General features: G+C 38.4%; 1 protein-coding gene across 6 annotated transcripts in view; it reads left to right on the top strand.

Annotated features, from left to right (window-relative positions):
- The window catches only part of AOPEP (aminopeptidase O (putative)), a 151,887-nt gene that overhangs the window by 73,217 nt on the left and 54,136 nt on the right, over positions 1-24,534 (top strand). For 5 of the 6 annotated variants that reach the window (XM_018086009.1, XM_018086007.1, XM_018086008.1 and 2 more), the window contains exons 11-12: positions 37-99; positions 727-810. The exons of the other annotated variant lie outside the window; for it this stretch is intronic. In XM_018086009.1, the coding sequence (XP_017941498.1) occupies positions 37-99; positions 727-810 (147 nt within the window). The remainder of the gene's footprint in view (positions 1-36; positions 100-726; positions 811-24,534) is intronic. 6 annotated transcript variants of the gene reach the window in all.

Genomic DNA, 24,534 nt, shown 5'->3' with positions numbered 1-24,534 from the left:
GAGCCCGCCTCAACCTGCGCTTTCTCCCCCGTGTAGCCCCTGCTGGAGGAGGTCGAGACGTGGAAGGAGTGTCAGCTCGTCCGGCAAGTGCGCGGCGAGGTGAGGAGGGAACCTTTCGCGGCTGTTACATTGCACCTCGCTTCTTGCCCTTGCAGATCTGCTCCTGGAGTTTTCCACCTGACTCACCACCCCCAGCCCGCCACGCTTTTGCTTTAAAAAATAATTGCTTTCGTATTAAGTATAAAAATATTTGTAGGGGCAAAAAACCCCAAGTGTCATTGCTCTATGAAATAATAAGAACCCCACCAGCCAAATTTGACGTTGATAGTCTGGAACAACGTTCGAGTGAGTGGCTGGAAAGAAATCTCTTACTTGAACTAGATGGTGTACGGGATAAAGCACAGAGATTTTGCTCAGGATTTTTGCACGCTGCAGTGATAACTTTCCATTTGGCAACCTGGCCTGGCATCAAACACGTTCTTTGTGCAAAAAACCTTAAACTGAAAGCTCTGAGATGAAGAACACCACCTCGCACTTGGTCAGTGCACAAGTAACTAAACAGATTGCCTAAGACCATGCCACTCTGTATGGGAAAAGTGTTCTTCCCTATCCAGTGAAGCAATTAAAAAAATTGTCTCGAGTCTCTTATAGCTTTTTACCAATGCTGAATAGCTGCGCTCAGGTTGTGTCTTCTTCCTAAAAAAGCACCATGGTTTTGAACTCCAGGTCACAAAATGGATTCAGACAAACCAGAGGGTCAGAAAAAGCAGCAAAAAGAAAAGAAAACAGAATGAAGTAATTTTCCAGAAGGTAAGCGATCACGATGTCTGTTTGGGTAATGGGACAAAGGGCAGCAGATCGAAATGCTTTCCGATTACGCCTCCCTAAGCTCTATAGCGCTGTTATTTACCGTCTTCGACAAGGTGATAGTAAAAAAGGGTGTTACAGATAAATTTTCACAGTCACTCTGTAGTTACAATGCCAAGAATTTAACAATCTTTTCAGATTGTTAGTGTAGAAGACAAAATTTTCCTATAATTATGTTTAACTGGACCATTCTGAGGAAGAAAGAGAAGAGTGCTTTCATCAGAGAAATATAGCACTTGAGAGCTTTTAACAGGACCTGCACCACTATTTTTGGATACTGGTAGCTGAGAAACAGTTTTCATGGTGGATATTCGGACAATGAGAGATGTGATGTGTATGTTGAAACAAATATTCAGACTATGCTTGTTGACTTCATTCAGAGTGTGAGTTTGAAAGTCATCTATTTGCAGTACAGATTTCAGTTAATGTTGATGTGTCTAGAAGGTTATTTTAAAAATTACTACAGAAGATTCTTAAACCTGAATGCAGCTAAATTTGAACTATTTTTAACCAGCAATTTTGATTAAGCTATTATCAGAGACTTGTTCTTAACTTGCAATGTAGCGAGGTAAGTAATTAGCTGATATTTTAACTAAATAGCTGTTTTCTGTCCTCTGAGGGAAAAATTTGAATAAAAAATAAATAAAGATGCACTTCCAAATGCATTATTAGAACTATGGGGGTTTTTACTTGTTTTGGTTTTGCAACAAATTTATGATTGTTTTTTAAAACTTGTTACTTCTGAAGGATTAAAATAGCAGTGTGTTGCTTTGCTGTTTTGACAGTGCTTCTAGAATGCATGATGAATCATTGCTGTTTCTGTAGCCAAATTCTTGCTGATAGCATGGCTGCCAACTCCTGGGATGTGTTGCCTTAGTACGGACATTGCAACTCTATGACAAATGTCCTTAAAGTGCCTTGTATAGGAGTGATTTACCAGCTCTATGGTTAGCTAAAAACCACCAAAAAGCATCCTTTTATTCACTACTTGCATTTTGTAACTGGAAAACATAATTTAGGAAAGATGTTCTATGTTGTTGTACTTTGGAATGATGTGATTTAAACAGAGATAGCATAAACTGTTTCACTAGGTAATTCCATTTTTGTTTGTATTTCTGTATGTGAATGTTTGTTTGCATGTATGTGTAGCTATAGCAGGCAAGCATTAGTCTGTTCAAAAGTATTCTTGCCAGGAGTTTGCCAGCAATGGAGAGCAGAGTAATACCACGGTAATTTTGAACAGTCTGATTTAATTCCTTTCTTCTTATACAAAGTGATGATGACTGCATAACGAAGGTCTGATTTTTATGTTAAGAGGTCTATCATTTTATGTTAAGAGGAATAAGACTTTTTTAGGTTAAAAATTGTATCATCTTGGGAATTTGTGAGCAAAATGCATTGATAGGATAAATAACCCTAGTACAAACCATAGTCTACATCCATTTTGAAGTAATTTTTAAACGGTACAAAGTAGATCCCGTGTTACACCTGAACAGTAGGTTTAGAAGTGCCTTATGCTGTTACACCAGTCCTAATCTCTTATTATAGGAGAAAGCTTCCTTAGTACTGATAAAATTCTATTTCTGTTGGGGGAGTTGTTCTCCTGGTGCTCTGTTTGTGAGAGAGAACTTCAGCACGTAGGCTTGCCGTGTTAGAAATGCAAAACCTGATGTGTAAACCTAAGATATACTCATTGTTTTTCAAACAGTAATTGTAGAGCAAGGTCTGTGAATTTAAATTGAAGGTGAGCATAACTGTTGTCTTTTAATATCCATAAGTATCCATATCCTGGGGATGCAGTGCAGCTTCCCAGCACTGCATCGGCCGGGTACTTACCTGCATGGGAAGGAAGAGGTAGAAAAATAACCTCACCTCTGGGACTAAACCACTGACTAGTCACTGAGGTTGGAATTCTTTAAGTTGCGTAGAAGTTTGGCCATTGCAATGATGGTTTTCCAATACAGTTACAGATGAGAGAATAGAAGAGAAGAAGGGCGAGGGACCTCCTGGAAGTGCTTCATTGTACTGTTTAGTTTCAGAGTTGGTTGCAGCTGGGTTTTCAGTGAGTGCTTACCAGTCAGTGCCATTCCCAGTCAGTGTGGATGGTGCTAACCTCTGTTCCACCAGGATTCTTGGTTTTTAGCTGTGTCCATATTAGTTTTTAGCAGAAATGGTGATATACAGCAGTTAAAGTATCTTTCAAGATAAGAAAGAGAACAAGAAAGAGAAAAGCATGTAATGGAAAAGTGAGGCACCCTTTCAGAAAGTAGAGAGGTAGGAATAAAAGCATGGAGTGAAAAGAGGGAGCTGAGAAAGTGAGCAATAATAAACAGAGAAGTCAGAGTTGGTACCAGCTCATATCACAACTGTGATTAATCTAAGGATACTGATTTGCTACATCTAGAAAACTGAGCTTGGCTTTAGTCTTGTTTATCCTTTCCAAGCAAGCACAAACTTCTTAAATGTAGCTTCTAAACTTGCATGTGCCTGTGCTGTCCGATTTTCCTCTGTCATTTCTTTTCTTTGTGATAGGAAGTTGTATTACTAATACAAGATGGGTGACTTTACTATACTGAGACACCTCCAAATCAAAGCAACTGCTGCATCCAAGTACAAAATCTAGGACAGAGAGGTAACTCTGTAGTAAAAAGTGAAAGAGAATTGTAAAGGAAAGGTTGCTGACAACTGCCGGGGAATTGCTTCTTGAAAAAGTTACGTTTGTAGGAGCTGACTGTACTTGCACTTAGGTTTATTTAAAGAACATTTGAAGATACCATGTGGTGGATAAGAACTATGTGACCAGGAGTGTGAACTGTGCTCAAGGGGCATAGGAACCACTGGGGAAGGTTGTGTAGAAAGTTGTGCTGGTTTCTGGTGTGGCCCCACATGTGGTGGATTAGAGCAGAGTAGCAGAATCAGTGGGTGAGAGAGACTTTTACTCAGATAGCTGTGAGTTCTCATACTTTTGCTTTTCTTCCATATTTGGGAGGGCGGGTGGGGTTTTTTGGATGGGGATTTCTTCTGTTGTAGCTTTTTTTCATTGCTAACATTTTTGCTGCTCTGTCTCTGCAGTTTCTTATATTTTCTTAACAGCTTTTGTCCCAGTCTTTTTTTCCTGCTTATTTTTCACTCCTCTTTACTTTCTCTGTTTTCTTTGGACTCCTTTGGTTACCTTTGGTACTGTTCATTCCTTTCTATTTACTTTCAGTAACTTTATCTGTTTGAAAAAAAAAAGGAGAAACAAGTTGAAAAATTGAAAAAAAGTTGTCATTTGCTCCCCATGTTTTCTGTTTATAGTTCTCTATAAATACTCTTCTTGCAATGTGTGTATACATACACAAGTTTAAACACACTCACCCCTAGCATTCTTCTTTTGTCATTCTTCCTGTTCTCTTATATTTTTTACTCCTCATTTATTCCTGTGCTGTCTTTTCATCTTGTCATTTAGCTGCTCAGCACAGTTAGCAATCAGAATGTGTACCAATACAGGATGTGAAATTTAGAGAAGGTATAACAGAGCTTGGAAAGAATTGTTCAGTTAAAATTAACATTGTTTTATTACGAAGAGTGTGAAATAAATATTAAGTGTTATTATTATTTTTGTTGTAATACTTGAGTGTGTCTGCTTGAACCAGTGCTGAATGTTAGGCAGAAGAAAATAACCTTTCAGTCAGCCCAGTGGAATTGTAGCATGCAATCTGTGTCCATTGTGGCATTTGAGGGGAAACATTTTTCGTTAGAAGACCGATTCACTTTTACTTGACTTTCAGTCTTAAAACATAAAAGCTGCTTTGAAAATGTTCCAGTGGTATAAAAAGTGTAATAGGATGAGACACACGGTATACAGGTACCCAGTATTTAGGAAAAACATTGAAATGTGTGTGTGTGTGTGTGTGTGTGTGTGTGTGTGTGTGTGTATATATGCACAGTATATATACCTTCCTAGGTAAGGAAAATGTTTCTTGCAAATTATCAAAATTGCATTTGTCTGTTTCAGTTTTATTTTGATTGTATACAGAAACTTTGAGGAGTAATTCAATGTTACCAGAATAATTTCTGCTGCTTTCTCAGAAATATTGTTTTAATGTGTTTAAAGTTTGTCTGCTGGTTTGCCAGCAATGTGACTGTCATTTGATTTTTTTCCTATTGGTGGTTGCTGTTGATCATTTTGTCTTGCTGTCAGTATTTAAGCTCTATGAATAACCTGAGCAAAAATGACTGTTGAAATAGCTGTTAAGTTTCTAATAAAAAATAAAAACCGCAAAAGAGTTGTGATATATATGACTAACACTAAGTACTGTAACTCTTTTGTTCTTTAACAACAAATTCACAGTGTAACTGAAATACAAGAAACAAATCTTGTAATTCACTAAAATGAGTCTTCTTGATATACTTTAAGTAGAAAATGTTTTGAAGTTTCAGAAAAAGTATTGATTAAAAAAATTGTGTGGTGTAAGAGAGCTCTTCATTAGGGAAGTTTATTCAGGATGATGTGTTTCTGCTAATTCAGGTAAAGACTATTAATATATAGTGCATTAAAATTACTTAAAATCCACAATTGCCATGTATTTTTTTGTTTCTCAAAATGAATGTTTTTACCTGAATCCAACAAACTAAGAATCAAAGCAAGGATCAAATCTGAAATAATCCCAGAGCTTGTGCACTGCATAGTGCTTAACAGCTAAAACAAACATGGTGAAAAGTCCTCGAGTGTTACTCAGAAAGTCTTCTGTGGCATTATTTGCTGTACCAAATTAATCTCACAGAACTTTCTAGGAACCCTGTAAACTGGCCTTCACTGATTACAGAAAACATTGAATTCCTTTTGAGATCAGGAATTTGAATGGAAGACTTTATACCCAGCTCATGCACAAGGTCTGAATTGCAGTTAATGTTCTTAAGCTATCTGGGAAATAGAGTAATTTAAAAAACTTTTCCTCTGAATACATGCGAATATTGTTTCAGGCCACTGGAACTAAATGTTTTTAGTATTTAGTTTTGCTTCCCTGTAAGAATGTCTGTATTTATTAATTGTTTGGAAACTGTAATTGTGCAGCTCTAGACAGCTATGGTTTTTTAGGATAGTGCTGCTTCAGAATTCAATTAACAAACATTTAATAAAACAAGAAAATACTATGTCCGTATATAAAAAAATAAAAATTCAAAATTTTAGTGGAATTTTTAGTTTAGCAATAATTTTTTTTAATAGTCCAGTTCTGATTACAGTATCAAGTTATTTTTGTTGGAGTAGTGGTAGGACCTTAGTTTTCTTTTGAAGAGCACCTATCTCTCTTAGCAAGAGATTGTTGTTGCACAGTATATTTGACATTGAGTCTGCCAGAGGGCTGTTGTTATTGTGTTGTCAGAGATTGAATGTTCCTATTAGGCCACATTCAGGCTGCATTTATAGATCAGTGAAGCAACTTATCGCTACAGGTCTGTAGATGCATCTCCTCCCTGTCTGACTCTGAGATGGCCGTCTGTAAACGAGGAGCTCTCAGGCCAGCATGGCTACCTGTTGCAGTAGTTTGAAGTTGCAGATGATTGCATCTTGTTGTGCTGTCCCAGCAAGCACCAGTGCTGTACAGGGGAAGGTTAAGGCTACTTTGTTATAAAACACAGGGTTTCTGCGGGAAAGAAAAAGGCAATTTTAGTGAAGAGTTTTATTCCTTTTGGTTTGTAGGAAGAATTAGTTATATACTATTCAGATATCAGTCTCCTTGGAGGCATTTTAGTAAGGTGGTGTTTATATGTGTTATTATATGATGCTGTCTAAATGAATTACATTACTGGGATTGACTACTGCCAGTAACTTTTTCTGCTGTTGTTTCTTGTTATAAAGCCCTATTTTTGGTGGTTGATCCTTCATACCTTAGCTTAGAAAAAACTTTTGTCTTTAATACAGGAAATGGAAAATGTGAGAACAGTTTTGTTCTTTCCAAAATAACAGAAAAACCAAAAAAACCATTCAGTTGTTTTCAATACTTCTCAAATGTATGCCCCCACCAGTGTTTGGTGCAGTTCTTTGAAACATTCCATAAGTTTTTTCTACGGACTTTTCTAATGGATTTTTTACTAGTTGAGAATATACACTTGTGCATGGCAGCTGAATAGTCCACTTGATTTAAATGTCCCCAGGTTCTTTTTGATGTGATTGGCTATAAAGACAAAGAAGGTTTAATGGTCTGCTTGCTCAAATGTGTGCTTTATTTCAGTCTAACATTTATTACACATTCTCAGAAATAGGCTTAACTATTTTTTGATGACTAGTCAACTATTGTCCTCATTCTGTGTCTGTTTTCAGTTTTGGATTATGTTCACATACTCTATAGTAAAAGCATATTTATAGGAGTCTGTAAGTGTAGACATTTTTATTTAAAGAAATGTGTGAGCATGAAATGTAAAGTCTAGACCTTTTACAAAACACATTAGAAAGGTTTTGGTAGTTCTTAGTCCTCTTTTTGATGGCCACAATTCTAAAATACTCATGTGTAGAACTTAAAATACTCTTATAATCCTCTCCTCCCCTTAGAGACCCCTGAGAAGCTCTTTTAGAGCAGGAAGGTAGCTCACTGTTAAAAGCAAGTACATTCTTTGTTGCTTTAATTAAACAGACAGGATTGAATTATTAAAGATGTGTAAATTATACTGTACTGCATGTAATTTTCTTGTGTTATTTTTTGTGTGGGCACAAACAAAGTGACCATTCACAAGTGTCTAGCTCCTCTCATCAGATACTTCACTTGCAGGTTTTCTGAAACCTATACCAACATTTGAAACTAGACTACTGCTCAACATTAGCGTGGATATTTATACTCTATAAATATATATATCTATATACATATGGACAGTACTTTTCATCTGATAAGACACAAACTGCCTAATGTCTGTCAGTTTATTCTGAGTGCAGTCTCACATGTGTGAGTGATTAGAAAATACTTTCCCCTTTGTGCTGTTGAGCCCAGTTGTTAACCTACACTGAGCTCCACCTGGGCACTCATTATGTCTGAACAGCATTCTTGAAGCACAGGGTATTGATACTTAAATTTTCCATAGTCTTGATTAAAAAATGATTGCCAGTAACAATTTGCTTAATTAAGCAGAAGAAATTTTTTGTCCTTCTCTGCTGAAGTTCACAATCATTTTTCAAGAAAAGCTTTTATTTATATGTGGAAAAAAGTACTGATGAGAAGGAAGCTCAGGCAATTATGTTGCTTTGTATCTCCTTTTCCCTTTTCTGCCTTTAACTTAGGCATCCATTGGGCATTTTCAGTGGAAGTTGTTAGGTCTCTACCATGTTCCTGTAAGAGCTGCTGTGGGGAAAGCCCACGTGAAGGCAAGGCAGACGTGTGAGCTCCATCATTTCTGGCAGTCCTAACAGATGGGTGAGGGAGAATATGGTCTGACTGTCTCAACCAGAGGAAACGTTTTTATTGCCACTTCAAGCCTGAAAGATGGTTTAGTCATGAGGCACAAGTTCCTTGTTGAAATTGGATTTCATTACTTTTGTTTCTTAAAGAATTTAGTGTTTGGTTTTATGAACTATATTCTACATACTTTTCAGGTTGTGTGCTCCAAATGTGGTGAACGCCCACGTAATGTATTTCCCTTACAGTTGGTTTTCTTCTTCAATCCTAACACAAATACTTGACAAAAAAAGGGTCTTGGGACTTAGCATGGAGACTGATAAAGGTCTTGCTTGTGTTTTCTCATCCATATTTCAAGAGGAAATGAAAACCAGCAAGAGAGTATTAAATGCTTCCATGCTCAAGATCCTGTTTATGTCAAAGAAAAGATGACACGCCCAGTGCCAGTTATGCAGTAACTATGGTTGTGGGGTTTTTGTTTTAACTCCAGAGACTTCTCTGTGTTTTGGCTGTACTTCTGACAAATGTGGTGAAGCTACTGATGTATTTAAATACTTATTCATTCTTAAGATCTTTCCAAGTGACCACTTCCGCATTGAAGAGGAGATTTGACTTCTCCCAATTGCCCAGAGTGTTTTTTACTGGGAGATATGGTGCCAATTTTTTTTCTATCTATCTGTCTATCTATCTATCTATCATCTATCTATCTATCTGTCGTACAGCATAGATGACACCTGGGGAGGCAGGGAGAAGGGGAGATAGTATTTGAGGGAGGATAATTGTAGAATAATTTGTCTAAAACTCAGTTTCCTCTTGCATCCTGAAATGTCCCCTCCCCTCTTTTGCTTGTTAAAGAGAGGTTGCTAATTAAAGCAAAAGTAAAGTGACCTGAATGTATGCCAGTTCATACTTGAGAAACACATAAGATGGGATTATAAGTTTATCACCCAAATTTACCTTCAGTCTGGCTTGGTATATATGGCCTGTTTTTTGACAGCAAGTGTTACCATGAGTAAACCTCTTAGGCTTTCAGAAGGAAGTAAAAAAATTCTAATTCTGTCTGTTGTGGAGCACAGGCAACCCAGGCATCCATATTTAAGAGAACTGATTGCTTGGAGAGACTGGGAAGCTGAGGGAAGCGATTTCAGCTTGCCTCGTTTTATGGAGAGGAACAGGAGGTTCATTTGGAAACTTTTTTCAGCCTAAATAATTAATATACCATACTTTTGTTTAATACACCCTCTTATTTTGTAACATCTTTTGTAATATTTTGTAATATTTTTCAAGGAATTAAACATTTACTCTTTCTTGAAAAACTGTTATGCTTGTTTATCAGCACAGGTGAGAGACATCCATAAAAAAATGCTTCTCTGTACTGTATGCATAGCTACTGACTTCAATTCAGAGTTGCAGGACTGACTTGCATAAAAGTAGTTGAGAGATACAAGACATCTCAGAACATACAACCTAGTAGTGTGAAGATACAGTTTTAATGCAAAACAGGGTTTACTTGAAATTAGAATGTTCATCTTGATTTTATGGATTGTAAACCAAGGCATGGAGATAATAGGTAGTTTGTCCAAAGATACTTAAGGAAGTTGGTCAGGGCAAGGAAATGGACTGAAATCAAGTTTCATGGCCAAACACAAACCTTCACCTGAGGCCTGTCTATATTATAAATACCAAAGAATGAATCCACACAATCTCCCGAGAAGCACAAGATGTGTATGGTTGGTGATATTTTAACCTGTAGCAGAGATTTGAACACAAGCAGTGCTATGGCTTCATTTTCCCAGTAATTCTGTGAAAGGCCCAGCACACATAGGAGTGCAATTGAAAAGATTAACTTGAGTGTGGGAGGATTCATTTTATCAATATTTACACTGTATTAGAACATACTGTCTAGTAATGAATAACAGCTATGGTTAGTGATTTCAGATTACAAGTATTCAATATAAGTGTTGGCTTTGAGTCTATTTTAAAGAATAATAATTTAATGGACAACTGTTACGTTTTTGTCTTTGACTGTCTAAATGTATGTATGCAGCCTGTAACTTTTAACACAAAGAGAGAGTAGAATAATTACTAAGAGCTTGCTAAATCATGGTTTTTTTCATTGCAAATTATTTTGATTGTAAAAGTTTCAGGCATGGTGTGGTAGGGTGTTGGAGGCACAGTAACAATCAGAAATCGGCCTGTGTGTTGTGTCTTCACAGCACATCCTTCACAGAAGGATGTGTGATGGCAAGTCTGCTCCTGTGATTAATATGGAGGTAGCACAGAGCTGGAACATATGATAAAGAAAATTGCACACGTAATCACTTGCTACAGAGATGTACTTATCCTCCTGATGTGTGTTGCTTTGCAACTATGTAAGACAGAAGTATAGAGTTAAGTGTGAATGTCTTATTTAATGATACAGCCTTCTGGTATAAAGTGGCATGTAAGTAAATATTTAATGAGTTATGTTTAATTGGAAGTGTCTGGTGAGACTATCAGATTCTCTTATGCTTCATCAGGAACACAGGGACCTTTTCTGAAAACAAACCATTTTGTATTTCCAGGAGATATTTCACATCTTGCACTTGTTTTTAATCAGTTAAAGCCTGTGAATATCCCATATAGGAATTTGTTTGAAGTGTTTTTAGAAAGGAAGGTTGTGTAATAGCGATGACCTGGATGGCGTGTAGACACTAAGTCTTTTCATTTGTTTTCTCTTGTCCAGAGCATTGAGACAGGAAGCATTCTTAGAATTATTTTTAGATTTTTAAAAGTCAACCTTGATTTCCTCGTGTAACAATAATTCCCTGGCTAGCCCTGAAAGCAATAGTGTTTACTCTTCGATAGTGCCATATGCTTGAAATTTGTTGTTTCATTTTCTGTGCCTGTGGGTTTTTTTGAAAATAAAGTACTCAGAAACTTCAATTTATATTGGATTTTCATACATTAACTAGAAGGAAGTGCTATTCAATGTATTCATGGTTCTTCTCATAGTGTGTCTGAATCACAGTAAGTGGTTTGATTTATTGCAGTCTAGTCTGCATGTGTAAAAGATCATGTGCACAGGATTGCTCTCTTGCTCTGTAACGGTGTTGTTTTTATGACATCACATTTGCTGTGACAGAAAGATGGCTGAGCAATTAGGAGTCAGTAATTCTGGTTTCCTTCTTAGCTTATATCCTGTTTATTTTTCATTTGAGCATTCAGCTGAGGAGTAAGTTATTGCTCCCAATGCGTCTTTATACCTACCTATGTCATGGTGCTGTTTTAGTCGATGTGTCCCTCTTTGTAAAATAAAGGGGAATTGAGTGCATCAGTGTGTTTCTGTAACACCTACCATTGCTGCTCAGTCCATTTATGGCATTAAAATCTGAGAAACTTCTGCAGAGATGTTACCTTAACCAAACATAGTCTCCTGAATTACTGAATCTTACTGTCCTCCTTCTACAACACAAATGAGCAGTGCTATATGCAGAGGGTAAAGAGTTTCAAGTTCTGCATCTTTGTAAGGTAAAATATCCTTAGCTGAGTGTTTTGCTACTTATGACACTAAGTTAGTATTTGTAAAACATTCTGGGATTGATAAGTGTGAGAGTTTGTGGAGTTTCTGTTTGTTGTTACTGGTGTCAGATGGTTTCAAGTAAGGGAATTGTGTTCTTTGTGCTAGGCATAAGCTTTTCACTATCTTAGCCATATATGTCATGCTATACAACTTGATGTTTCCAAAAAATATGCTAGCCAGTGTTTGACTGTATTCCTTTCATCAGTGAAAAGCTAGGGCTTTTCAGCTTATCTCTTCCTGAGTTATCTTGATCTGAATGTTCTGTTACTGTGAGAACAAGCAAAATGCATAAACTGTTATAAAAATGGCAGAATAAAAATCTCTTGTGACTCAACAAATCTGCTATGGAAAAGTTACTTTTGTAGACTATTATGTGAGTTTTACTTGGCCAGAACATTGAGAGTATCTGCTAAAGTTTATGAAAACCTGACTGCGGGTGCTGAAACATGAGCTCTGGATTACTCATATACAGATTTAAAAAAACCTCAAACAACAGAACAGCTCAGTATTAATTACACAGAGGAACAACTGGAAAATGAGAGAAGTTGGATCAATATACCTCACCTTCATTCTTGTGATTCTAACTATATTTACAATTTTAATAAATTTGTAAGTCACCAAAATGGGAAGTTATCACACAAATAATATCCTTGAGATTTTTACAATGCTCATTGCTACCCACATGTTGTCTGAGGAGATCTGGGTAGGCATAGGAAAGGAAGAAAGGGAAGGATATGTTGGTCAGGAGGGCTGAGTGTGTCCTGGAGTGCATCAGTCACTGGCTGGTCAAGGGAGGGGATTGTCCCGCCCTGCTCTGCCCTGCAGTGGTGCAGCCTCCCCTGCAACATTGGGGCACTTTGCTGGGACACAATGTCAGGAAGATACTGAGCTATCAGAGAGTGTCCAAAGGAGGGAACGAGGATGGGGAAGGGTCTTGTTTTGAAGCCATGTGAGGACACTGAGGGCACTTGGTGTGTTCAGCTGGAGCAGAGGAGACTGAGGGGAGACCTCAGTGCAGTTCCAATTCCTGGGCAGGGGCAGAGGAGGGGCAGGGACTGAGCTCTGCTCTGGGGGGGACCAGGGACAGCAGCCAGGCCAGGGAATGGCTGGAGCTGTGTCAGGGCAGGCTCAGGTTGGATCTCAGGCAAAGGTTCTTCCCCCAGAGGGTGGTTGGGCACTGACCAGGCTCCCCAGGGCAGTGGGCACAGCCCCAAGGCTGCCAGAGCTCCAGGAGGGTTTGGACAACATTCTCAGGTTCATGTGGTGTGATTCTTGGGGCTGTTCTCTGCAGTGCCAGGAGATGGACTTCGATGATCCTTGTAGGTCCCTTCCAACTCAGCATATTCTGTGATTCTGCAGAAGGAAAGTTAAAGCTCAAGATTTTCTGTTCGTGTTCCACCTCCCTGGCAAGTGCCTGTGTTTGCTGCTGGGAAGGCTTCTGTTCTGCAGGAGGATTGCAAACAGCTCCACTGTTGGCCTGTAACACACTCCAAAACAGGATGTAGAAGTAAACTTGCTTTAAACTACAAGTAAGGATAATTTGTCTACTTGTGTTGTATGCTTTAAATGTTAGGAGATGAGGGATGGAAATTAAAAGATATATAGAGGGAATGTGAAGTTAAAGATGTTCTTCATATTCTGGAAGCTAACTTACAATGCAAGTGCCTTTTTTTTCCCAAGCTTATTGAATTTATTGCCATCTTGGCTTAGTTAAGAGCAGACTGGATGGGTGTTTTGCAATGTGGACTCTTTCCAAAGCACTGGCAAAGACTTACAGTAAATCCAGCTGAGTTTCCCTGAGGGTTTGAGCTGAAATTCTGACTTTTATATTAAATTGGTCATGGTTACAAGACAAGAATTATTTGAAGTTTTTATGAAACGTGGAACTGACAGAACAGGCAACAGGGATGCAAGTTGTTTTCATGCATATTCTCTTTGTTGGTCAAAAATGCGTTCAGGATACAAAAGGTTCTTACTTATGTGGCTTGAAGGGACATAGATAAAAAGATAGCTTTTATATCTTTAAAATAAAAAACAACTCCCCTCAAAATTCTTCATGCAAATTTCCCTTTTCTGAGGATTTCCTCCCCCAAAAGGGCTTCCCTTTTTTTCTAAACACTCAAAGCTTCATAGAATTATTCCATATATATTTCAACCAGACAATGTTTTGGGGTTTGGTTTTGTATTTTTGTCTGTTCATTTGTATTTTTACAATACTCTTATATACTTTAGCAAATGTCTTCTGTGATGTGGCAATGACCAAAAGTACTTAAAATGACCCATCACCGCACCACTTTTTTTTTTTTTTCCCCCCAACTCACAATTGTGCTATGCTTTGGAAATAGCCGGGTATTTGACAAGTTTAGATTGATGTGTGATTAGAGAAAAGCGTCTTAAAGTTTCTGGCACTTACCTGTCTGCACTTGAATCTTCTCCACGATTCCTGCTGGATGAATCTCTTGCTGCTGTCTGGTTAGCAGCACTGGGTGCTTGGGGGGAAATGAAAGATAGAGGGACACAGTCCTTGGAGTCACTCTCCGCATGGCACTTCTTTTGTTTTCATTTCTTGTCTTGCACCGGATCCCATCTGCTTGCATTTCCACATCGGTTCCTTACCATTTTCCTCATTACTTTTTAGGGAGGACTTGAGTTTCGGCAGCCTTGCATATCCTTCCTTTGCAAAAAAGGCTGTTGTGAGAGTGAAAATCCATTTCTGACCAGTTAATGTTTATGGGCATACCACTGTAAAACCAGTACCTGTTGTTTACCTGATAGAAACCTGAAGTAAGCTCAGTTGTTTCTGAGTGTTTTGTGGGGGGAAAAAAAGAGGGAGATGATAAAAGATTAACCTCTGTGTAATTTTTAAATGAATCAACTGAAAGCAAATACATCTTTTTGTATGGAGCAACTGCACACTACTACAGATATAGTCCTTGTCCTTCCTTTTTTCTTGTGCCATATGCATCTGTTCTTGTGGAAGATAATGTAGTCACATAATACAAACTGCAGAGAACTGATTCTTCATGAATATGCCTGGTTTAATTTTATGAAGGATTTTAGGTGTCTTTAGATGCACAGAAAATGCTAAAATGTAAACACTGAAATTGTGTTAAGAATGTGATGGATTCAATATGAATAAAACATCGCATTTTATTAAAGTAAAATATCTTTACTTAGTCTGTAATGAAAACAGGATCATAATTTGGAAGTAGGGGCTACATGTGGCCAAGAAATCAGTGCATACTTCAGTCTCACCCTGTAGCTCTCTCAGTCATTTTGGACTCTAAAGGAAGGTACATTCATCTTCTGAGGACTCGTGCTTTTGAAGTGGGCTTTTCTGTTACAAAGTAGGCTGTTCCAGAATAGTTTTTGTTTGTGGAGTTTTGTTTGTTTGTTTGGTTTTTATCCAAATGACAATAGAACAACTCTTAAATGTTTACTCAGATTAAAATGGTTTTACAGTGTGCTGACAGTTTTGGTAATGAGTTTTTGGACTGAGTTTCTGGGGTGTCTGTACAGAGCCTTTTGTTTCTTAAGTATGGAGAAGATTGACAATAGCTAAAAATTAACTGTATTTAAGTTTGCTGAGTGTTTTGTTTGAGGTGAACCATTTCTTGTTCATTCTCTTGAAACAGCTGATAAGAGAATTGTATTGCTTAAAATATTTTTTTGGATTGTTTCGGTAAAAGTCAAGGATTGGATAGACTTGAAGATATATATCAGCATCTGAGTTAAGGCTCCGAGTTGAGATCTGTCAGCCTTGTATCTTTTGCAGACATTAAAGGTATTCCCCCTCAAAGAAAAAAGATCAAGTTTTCCACCGTTTACTCTGGCATTTTTGTTCTAGTGTTGTTGGAGGGAAGGATGGATTTTTGTGGGGTTTTGTTTGTTTGTTTGTTTCTTTAATGTGTAGCATTCATTCTGGAAATTTGCAGTCACTACAGGGAGAGAGGACATGTTTGAATTGAGCAAGATAGAAGGGCTGAGGGTGTTGTGTGTAAATCAGTCAATGTTAATACTCAGTCAAAAAGCTCTCTTAAAATTAAAACCATTGCTAAGTCAATTGACATGATGCTGGGTAAACTGGGGGAGGGCAGGAGGCAGCTGATTGCCTTTCAGAGAGAGCTGCTGAGCTTGAAGTGTGTGTGAGAGAGAGCAGCCACTAATAGTGTATGAATATTTAGTCACACCACAAGTGACTGGGACCGGGCTGTGAGAGATGCCTGTTTTTTACCTCAAAGAGAAGGAAGAAACGGTTTAAGGGAAGTCATTATGGGATGTGAACCTGAGTTCAGGTGGGATCCACGCTGTAAGTTTTCAGGGAAGGAAAATGTAAAGGAAGGCTTTGTCCCAGATGGAACTCCAAACACTGATGTGGGAGGTGCTCAGCAATTCCCAACTTCTGCAGCCTCCTGGCTTGGTCACTGTTAGAAAATTTCTGCCTAAAATGTTTTGAGTTTTGTATTCTTTCTAATATCTTGGCTCCCATACAGAAGCCAAATGTTATAGTCATCTTTGACTACATTGCTTTGAGATTAGGTAATAGGGGGGACCTTTTGAAGTCTTTACAAAACCCTCTATCTTTGCTTCTGAAAAATGTGAAAAGCTCTTGAAATGCAGGAGCAGGGAGTGTGGGGGGAAAAGACACCTTAATACTGGCGGTAAAAATAGATTCTGTACACACTCAGATCTCTTATAAAGTGTTTTTTGATTAACTAACTGCAGGATAAATTATAAGAAAAAGTGAACTGGTTAAACTGGGAGTTCCTGTTGTTAACATCACAAAAGTATTAAAAATATAATTCACAGCAAACAGGATGTCTGATCATAACAGTGCAGCTTCGATTGCCTGGTATTTATGCAGCTGACCTTCTGTGCTGACATCAGAGAGCAATGAGGAGTCTCATGACTGTGAATAAGAGTCCCATTAATCTGCTAACACTAATCTGGTGGCTCCTGGAAGGAATAGGCTAACATTTAAGGAGCAACGCAGAGAGATTAATTAGTACCTCCAGGGGACAGCACATGCACTGTTCCCACTCTGAGCGACACATCCTTTCTGTAAAACTGTAGTTTTACCTGGAGTTTTTTAGCTGGAGTTTTGCCTGGAGTTGTGGCCAGTGGAGCTTTGTAATTTCTTTTTAATAGTAGTGTTAGTTTGGTTTTTTTTCTCTGATATTAAATTTGGAAGTAGACTGTCGGAATATGGAGACTTTATTCCAAGTTCCTGAACTACTGGTACCAAATGAATTAACAAACCAATAGTTTTGGGAGATGGGCAAAGGATACGGTGAGCACTCTGTGCATCGTGGAGTGCATTCCTGATTGACCATTTACAGTAGAACTGTTAAGGAAATACCTTCTTCAACACCACAGGTAAACAGACCTGCCTGCAGTTTGAAGCCTGGAAGAGCCAGCACTGACATTTTAGCACGGAGAATAATTTGCGTTCCCCATCCCTGCCTGCTGTGTGATGGCACAGGAGGAGTGGGGCTGGTTCCCCGGAGTTGGAGCACACCGGGCTGTCCTTGCTGCCCTTACTGCCCTGTGCAAGGGTGTTATTTGTGTTCATGTTGTTTGAAATGTGTTCGGCTCTACCGACTGCACTCAGCTGACATTAACCTTCTCTATTGTGTCCTTTCCTATTGCTCTCTAAATTTGCATCCATTTCAACTGAAAAGCAAATCTGCCTGAAGTTTTAAGGAGCAAATGCATGAATGTAGCAAAATATGAGGTAAAAGGTATCTAAGAGTTGATACAAGTGTTTAAATTTGATGGAAATAGTGGTAGTGTGGTTACACAAAAAGAAGGCTTAAGACTCAAAAGCCCGAAAAATAAGGCTATTCTTCTTAAGTCTTTGAAAGAAACAGGCTGTTTCAAGCTCAGCACATCTCAGTATACATACTTCTTCTTCATGTTCAGGTGACTTCTGAATAATCCATTTGACATTACTTTAAGAACTTGTTGCCTTAAGCCCCTAATGGTTTTTTTTTATTTTATTTTTCTAATATTTCTAATACTTGTAAGTTTTATAAGTAAGTTTTAAAAGCAGCAATCTTCCCCCCCCCCCCTTGTCCCTTGTTCCTTTCCCTTGTTTATATATTCCCTAACCCTCTTACCTCATTCTATGCTCCCCATATCAATCCTGCTTCTGAATACAGTAGAAGTGTTTAGTCTTTTGTCAAGGCAAGGCCTAGACAGTTGACAGAACAGCATATCAGGGCCTAAACCACAGAATACAGTCAAAAATTAGGTAACTATGTACCCTTTGTGCTCTGAAGATGGTGAAGATGATGAAGTAAAAGCCCCCAGACCCATTTCTCAGGGGATGGACCTGGGGCGGACCAGAGGAAGGGCCGCAGGGTGGACTCATCTGGGATTGGATGGATGGTGTTATAAAATGTAACCTCTCAGGCGCGTCCTGTAACATTTTAGCCTTGGCAAATAAACCCTTTCTTATCTCACCCCTAATTAACTGCTCCTGGAGATTTTTTCAGCACGAAAATACACCGGCAACAAACTCCTAAAACTGTATGCAGTATCTGTGAATGTGTTTGCAGTTTCTGTGAATATATAGAGAATTGCTTACTAGATAAGTGTACCTTGGTAATAAGTGATAGGGGTGAGAAATTCCCCCAGTCCTGTGCTGTGGAACAGTTGAATGTCAGTAGTAGACAAGACATGTCTTGGAGAATGAACATGGTTGCCACAAATGGGTCTTCTTTAGAGAGAAAAAAAGGGGGAGGGGTGGGAAGAAGGCATTTCTTTGGCTTTGTGTTGATCTGGGTCCCAATTTTGTGGTGATTCACTGAGGTTAATAAATCTGTACGTATAGTTCTTCATTTTGGCTCACTGCCAAGTTCTTAGGTTTTTTTTGATTGTGCCCTATATTCTGATTATTCTTTGTCTTCTTTTTTAAAGGGGAGCATTTGCTTACATCATCAGAAATTCTATCGTGTATCAGCATATGTATTGATGACATACTTGAAATAAAAGTTATTTGAAATAGCTATTCCTGGCTCATATCTCAGTGTCTTTTTGCCAAACCATTTGTTTACTGAACCTTTGGTAAGAGAGATATAATTTTCAATTAGCTGAAGGAATGTACAGCACTCAAATACCACACCCAGCCTGCTTAGGAGGATAATATTTTTTTTGTGCCTACATGCCCTTGAATATTTAAGGGGCAGGTTTTGGGCTGGTGTCAGTTTATATTGGAAAAATACAAATCTGAAGCTATTGCTTGAGAAGACAAAATGTGTAGGTGAAAGCAAAATGCTGGACGAATATATAGCACAAGAAGTATAGATTTCTTAAAGAAATGTAAATATATTAGTGAAATGGGATTGATAGGAAGCTCTCGTCAAGTTTTGATGTCCTCTCAGACTGGGAAGCTTTTTCTGAGATTTTACTGAGGTTCTTAAAGAAGGTACAGTGTGTGTGAGTGTGTGTGTGTGTGTGTGTGTGTGTGATTTGGCTTTCTCCCCTTCTCTTCCCCCTAAATTAAAAAGAAGTGGTGTGTTTTTAGAAATATGGCTGTACATTTAAAATTGGTTTCATTGTAACTTTTTTTTTTGTCTGAAAGAAGTGGTTTTAAAAAGAAATTTGACAGTGCTGCTTGTTTGACTTTGTTGAGAAATCGTGATTAATTCCTTGCCTGCTCCTCTTCAGGAATCACGTCTTCTTCTGTGCCATCTGTGTCAGCAAAGTTAACTCGGCTTGAGTAAGACCTTCAGAGGAGGCTCAGCCAGTCCTGTGCAAGCATGCCATGTGTTTAGGTTCCTCACAGCTAATGCTAAAGGACTGGAAGCTTTTAAACGTGTTTTTGAGTCCCTGTGTTACCGGTTTATATGCTCCAAAGTGATCAGGTTGATAAATTGCATGACTCGAAGGCAGAAACATTAAGATAAATACCAGAAAAATTGCCAAGTGTGTTCTTTTCTAGGTTCTGGCCCTAAACTATAATTGTTTTCCTTTTCTCTTTCCCCCTTATCGCTTGGAAATCACAAAACTGAAGCTTCTTATCTTTTGTGCATGTATCCACAGGACAGTGAAAATCCACAAATACTGAGTTGTCAATTGGCAGTACACATTATTGATGGTAGATTTCCATAGAAAATTAGCATGCACTCCTCTATTGTGGATTGACAGTAACTTGGTTATATTTTAATGGGCTTCTTGGCCCACTCCTTCTGCTTAAATGTCAGTAGATACTTATTTTGTTTCTAAATTACAACCTTTATGAAAAGAAGAAAAAGAGAATGAATAAAATCATAAATCCTAATCTCATTCAAGATTGAACAAATTCTGTTTTTTGAGTCAGAAGCTCAATCTTCACTTTTCATTTTCATGTGTACCAAAGGAGCACAAAGCAAAGACTGTTGCATGCTTCTGTGAAGGAGAGTGCTTAGAAGAGTAAAGGCAGATTTTCTAGACCAAACCTTATTTTGGCTCTTGTTGTGCAGTTAGACATTTTGGTACTGGGCTGGTTGTGATGTGCTGTTCATACACTGCTCTGTGGTGATGTGCTATGTTCTTGAACAAACTCTTCCCAGGGGTGTGAGCCCATGACCACAGCAGTCTGCAGGTTGTCAGATGGGGTGAAGGACAGAAGAAAGCTCAGACTTAAATTAGTACATATTTTTACGAAAGTGGTATGCACACAATTGTTCTTCTGGGAATACAGCCATTGGATTAATGTTTGCAGATCTGGTCTTTTTTTTTGTTGTTTTAAGTTCACTTTTGAGTTCGGAGTTTGACCTGTAGGACCTGAGTAAAGCGTGATGTCCCTCAGCTGTGATGGAGAAGTACTGTCTGTTTGGAATGAAGCATTTTTGTTTAGTCCCACATCACATTTAACTTCAGTGATTCCATGTTTTATAAGCTTTGTAATCAAGTAGATCAGCACTCGATCTGACAAAAAGCCACATGTACTCTTGGAATTAATCTACACTAGTCTAAAGCAAATGTTACTATGTGTATTTTCTGTGATGAAACTGTGAACTGGAATTACTCTGTACTGATGTAAAACAATATAGAGCTTGGTGCTCTGCATAAGCTTGCAGAGAAGCTCAGTAGTTTTTTGATTGTTTTAGTTCACCTATGTAAATGTTCACGCAGTAGTGGCTTAACAAATAATCATCTGTTTTAAAAGGTCGTGGAAGAGTAATTTAAATGTCCAAATACATTAGCTATTGTTTTAATTTTTAGAGGAATTCAGCTGCATAAACAGGAGAATGACTGAGCTTCTCTAGTAGTTCCCTGCACGTTCAGTGTTTGTGTCTTTCAAAGTGCAGTGGGGAGGTGTGAGCAACATAAATCACTCTGAGAGCCTGTACAGCATGTGTGGAGAGAATGGTTGCATCCAGCAGGGGCTGAGTCTGCTTCCACAGCATAGAAAACCATTTCATTTAGCAAGTGCTTTATAGCAAGTTTTCTTCTGTTGGCTGTTGTTTAGACAGTGATTCAGAGTTCTTCTGCCATCATGTTTGTTTTGTCATGGCTGTTGTAATTTACAGTGAAGGAACTTTCCTGGGTATCCTGGAGGTTCTCCTGGCCTTTGCCTTTTCCAGATGAAACAGTGCAGCTCTGTATAAGCTCGGGAGGGGAAACTGTGGGGCTTCTATCTCCACAGCTGGATGATGGTCCTCAGTGAAGTCAGAAGCTCTGTGTAAGAGTCTTGTGAGGCTTCCTATCCCCTGAGTGGAGAATTGTGTGAATGGCCTCACAGATCCTCTCTGCAAATATCTCTGTTCACTGATAGTTTCCCACTGACTGTTAGCCAAGATATTTTACCCAACTCATAGTAAATGAAATCAGATATCTAAAAGGACCTGCTTCCTTTAAAACTGTAATACATGCTGACATTAGTATTTCTTTTTTTTTATCTGAACTAGTACCACCTCATTTTTATATTACCAGTGGGGTAGGTTTCAGGGATTTCATTCACAGTTTTTTTGTTTGTTTGTTTGGGTTTTTTTTACTTATTATTAGAAAAATTTGCATTAGTTCTGTAGTATCCTTGTTATTCAGGATGGCTTATTCTAAATATCTTCTTTTGAGCTGCTGAATACTAACTGCCAGTTTATTTTCCACATTCTGTATTCCTCTCTTTTTCAGGGAGGATGACATTGCATGCCCAACACAGGATATCAAGGCATGATCTTACAGCCCCTGGGGCTTCTATCTGTGTTCAGGCTACACTGAATTCTTCAGCCTTAAGATCCTTCAAGGCATAGAAATATTAATAGCTGGTAGCTTGTAGTTGACTTGAGAAGTTACCCTAGTGCCATGCAAGTTTTTCTCTCCTTTCTGCTAAAGTCCAGGCACTGGTCTACCTCACAGTTCTCTAGCAGTGCTACCAGAGAAGAGGTTAGATCTGAAAATTGAGTCCTCCACCACTACATAGCTTTTAATGCCAACCACAAGCTCACTTATACCAAGTGTTTTATCTAAATTACATGTCATTCTTTCTTACCCTTTGCCCTTTTCTTTAATTATAATTTCCTACAATGATACGTTTGCTTCAAGGACATTCCCATCTGATTTTAGAGGAAAGCTGATCAGCTCCCAGGAAATTCCTTTGGTAACTGCAGGGCCTGGGCTTGTGTTATTGGGGTATTAATAGTTGCTCTTCAGAGATACTATGGATGCTGTCTTTCATCTCCTAAAAGGATCAAGGTTATTTTAGTCTTGTCTACTATCACATGTGCTCATATAAAGTTAATTTCAGTGTATTTGTGTTTGCCCCCATGTTTTCTCTAATGACCTGGCTTATTTTATTCGTGTGACAGAAAGACAGATGTCAGAGACAACTAATGCAGTAAATGCTAGCCAGATAGAGGAAGGAGAGTATGTAAATCATGCCATTGAAATACAGGGAATCTCTCTCTGTAAAAAGATCCCAGAAGTATCTGAAAAACCTCAGGTGAGTTTACAATGAACCACAGGACACATATCCAGAGGAAATGTGGACTTCATGGATTCTTATGCTTCTGGAACAACACATGGTTCTCCATGATGATGAAGTGAAGCTCTTGCTTGTGAGACCTTATCCTTCTCATCTAGTGCTGTCAAAGGGCCAGGTGGGATGTTGAGTGCAACCTGTTAGCAGTAAGCAGGATGTGCAAGTCTGTTCCTCCTTGTGATGCTGATGAACTGAATGCCTTTAAGCAAACCAACTCCCCTTAGGTTTTCTACAAAGGACTCAGTGTAATAACTGTGTCCAGTACAGGTGTCTGCAATACCTATTTCAGTAGGTGTGACAAAGAACACACAGTGTGCTTTTTCCCAGTGGATGATCTGTAGACCTCTGCCCCTGAATGGGCTGTTTGGCCGTACGTTAACTGGCTTTATCTTCCAGCTTCAAAGCCCTATCCATCCTTTCCTGTACTTTGGAGTCCTTTTTCAGGAATGATTCCTATGAGCATAAAAATCAAGAACTTTTTTCACAGATGAGTACTGGAGATCATTCAAAATTCTTGGTGGTGTTCCCGTGGTTTGTACTGCACCAGTGCCTTACATAATATGCAGTTACTGCATGCAGAGCCTTATAAGGGAACATACAGTTTTGTTTGTTGTGATGTTATCAACTTGGTGCTCATTTCACTGCAGATTGTTTTATTAACAAGATTTCCTGATATATTTTGCTTTTTCACTCCTTCAAACAGGGTAAGATAATGTGATCAGGCAAAGCTGTGTGTGATAGGACAAATGCAAAAGTCTTAAATACATGCTGATGAGGTTTTCAGATTAATTTATAATGTAAGGCTAAATGTTGAAATATCTTGCAAGATGATTGAAGGGAATACAGAATCTGCTGGTAATGTATTTCCTAGTTTTTATTTGTGAATAAAATTTTAAGGAAAGTTGTATCAGGAGGTGTGAGAGCTGTTCTTTCAGCATTGTGAAGAAGACTGGTTTTGTCTTCTGTTTTCCTAAAAGTTGAATTACAGTGAACATGGATTCATTTAGACTAAATCAGCGTTGAACTCCACTCAGGTTGTCCATTTATTGTAGAACTCATGTTTGCTGTCTCCAAAGCTGGGCTACGACTCCTGAGCCAATTTTGAAGGATACCACTTGGCATCTCCCACACAGTGCATGTGAATAATATCAACTAGACAGAAGTATTTTTTCAGACTGTTTTACACACTAATTTAAAACACACATGGAAACTCATCCCAGCTTGTTTAGGTATATTATTTCTCTCATAGTCTAGCACTTGACGGTAATCAATTAAATACTCTGTGTGCATCATTAGTTAAGATGAATTGTACTTTGATAATGAAAAATAAGCATTTTTTAATTTGCCTGAAAGTAAACAAATAATTTTTAGTTTATTCTTGATTAATCTAGTTTGCTGCTAAAAATGCTGTGACAAGTGTAGCTTATTTTACTTAATTTCCTCTTTGAAGGAAGCCTGATCAGATAGGGATGTTACTACCTTAATCTTATTTAATTTTACCAGTCATCTGTTTCTCTTCCGTGTACTTCAGCATTTGATGAAAAAGCAGAAGAGACTGAGCCAAGCTAATATGCACAGTGACTTTGGGTGAGACAAATGACAGCCCATCAGAGCAGGAACCAGAAGTCCTGCGTTGTCTGTGTGGGCAGAGCGAGTTGTGCTGATCTCTCATTTGACCTGAAACAACAGTGGCCTGTGAAGCAGATTCTGTTTGATGTTGTGCACAGCCTTCAAGGATAGAAAAACCTTCATTCTCATGCTTGGTAATTGCA

This window comes from Manacus vitellinus, unplaced genomic scaffold, assembly GCF_001715985.3.
Source record: "Manacus vitellinus isolate BGI_N305 unplaced genomic scaffold, ASM171598v3 scaffold_9_pilon, whole genome shotgun sequence".
Lineage (NCBI taxonomy): Eukaryota > Metazoa > Chordata > Aves > Passeriformes > Pipridae > Manacus > Manacus vitellinus.
This window is presented reverse-complemented; position numbering and strand designations above follow the sequence as displayed.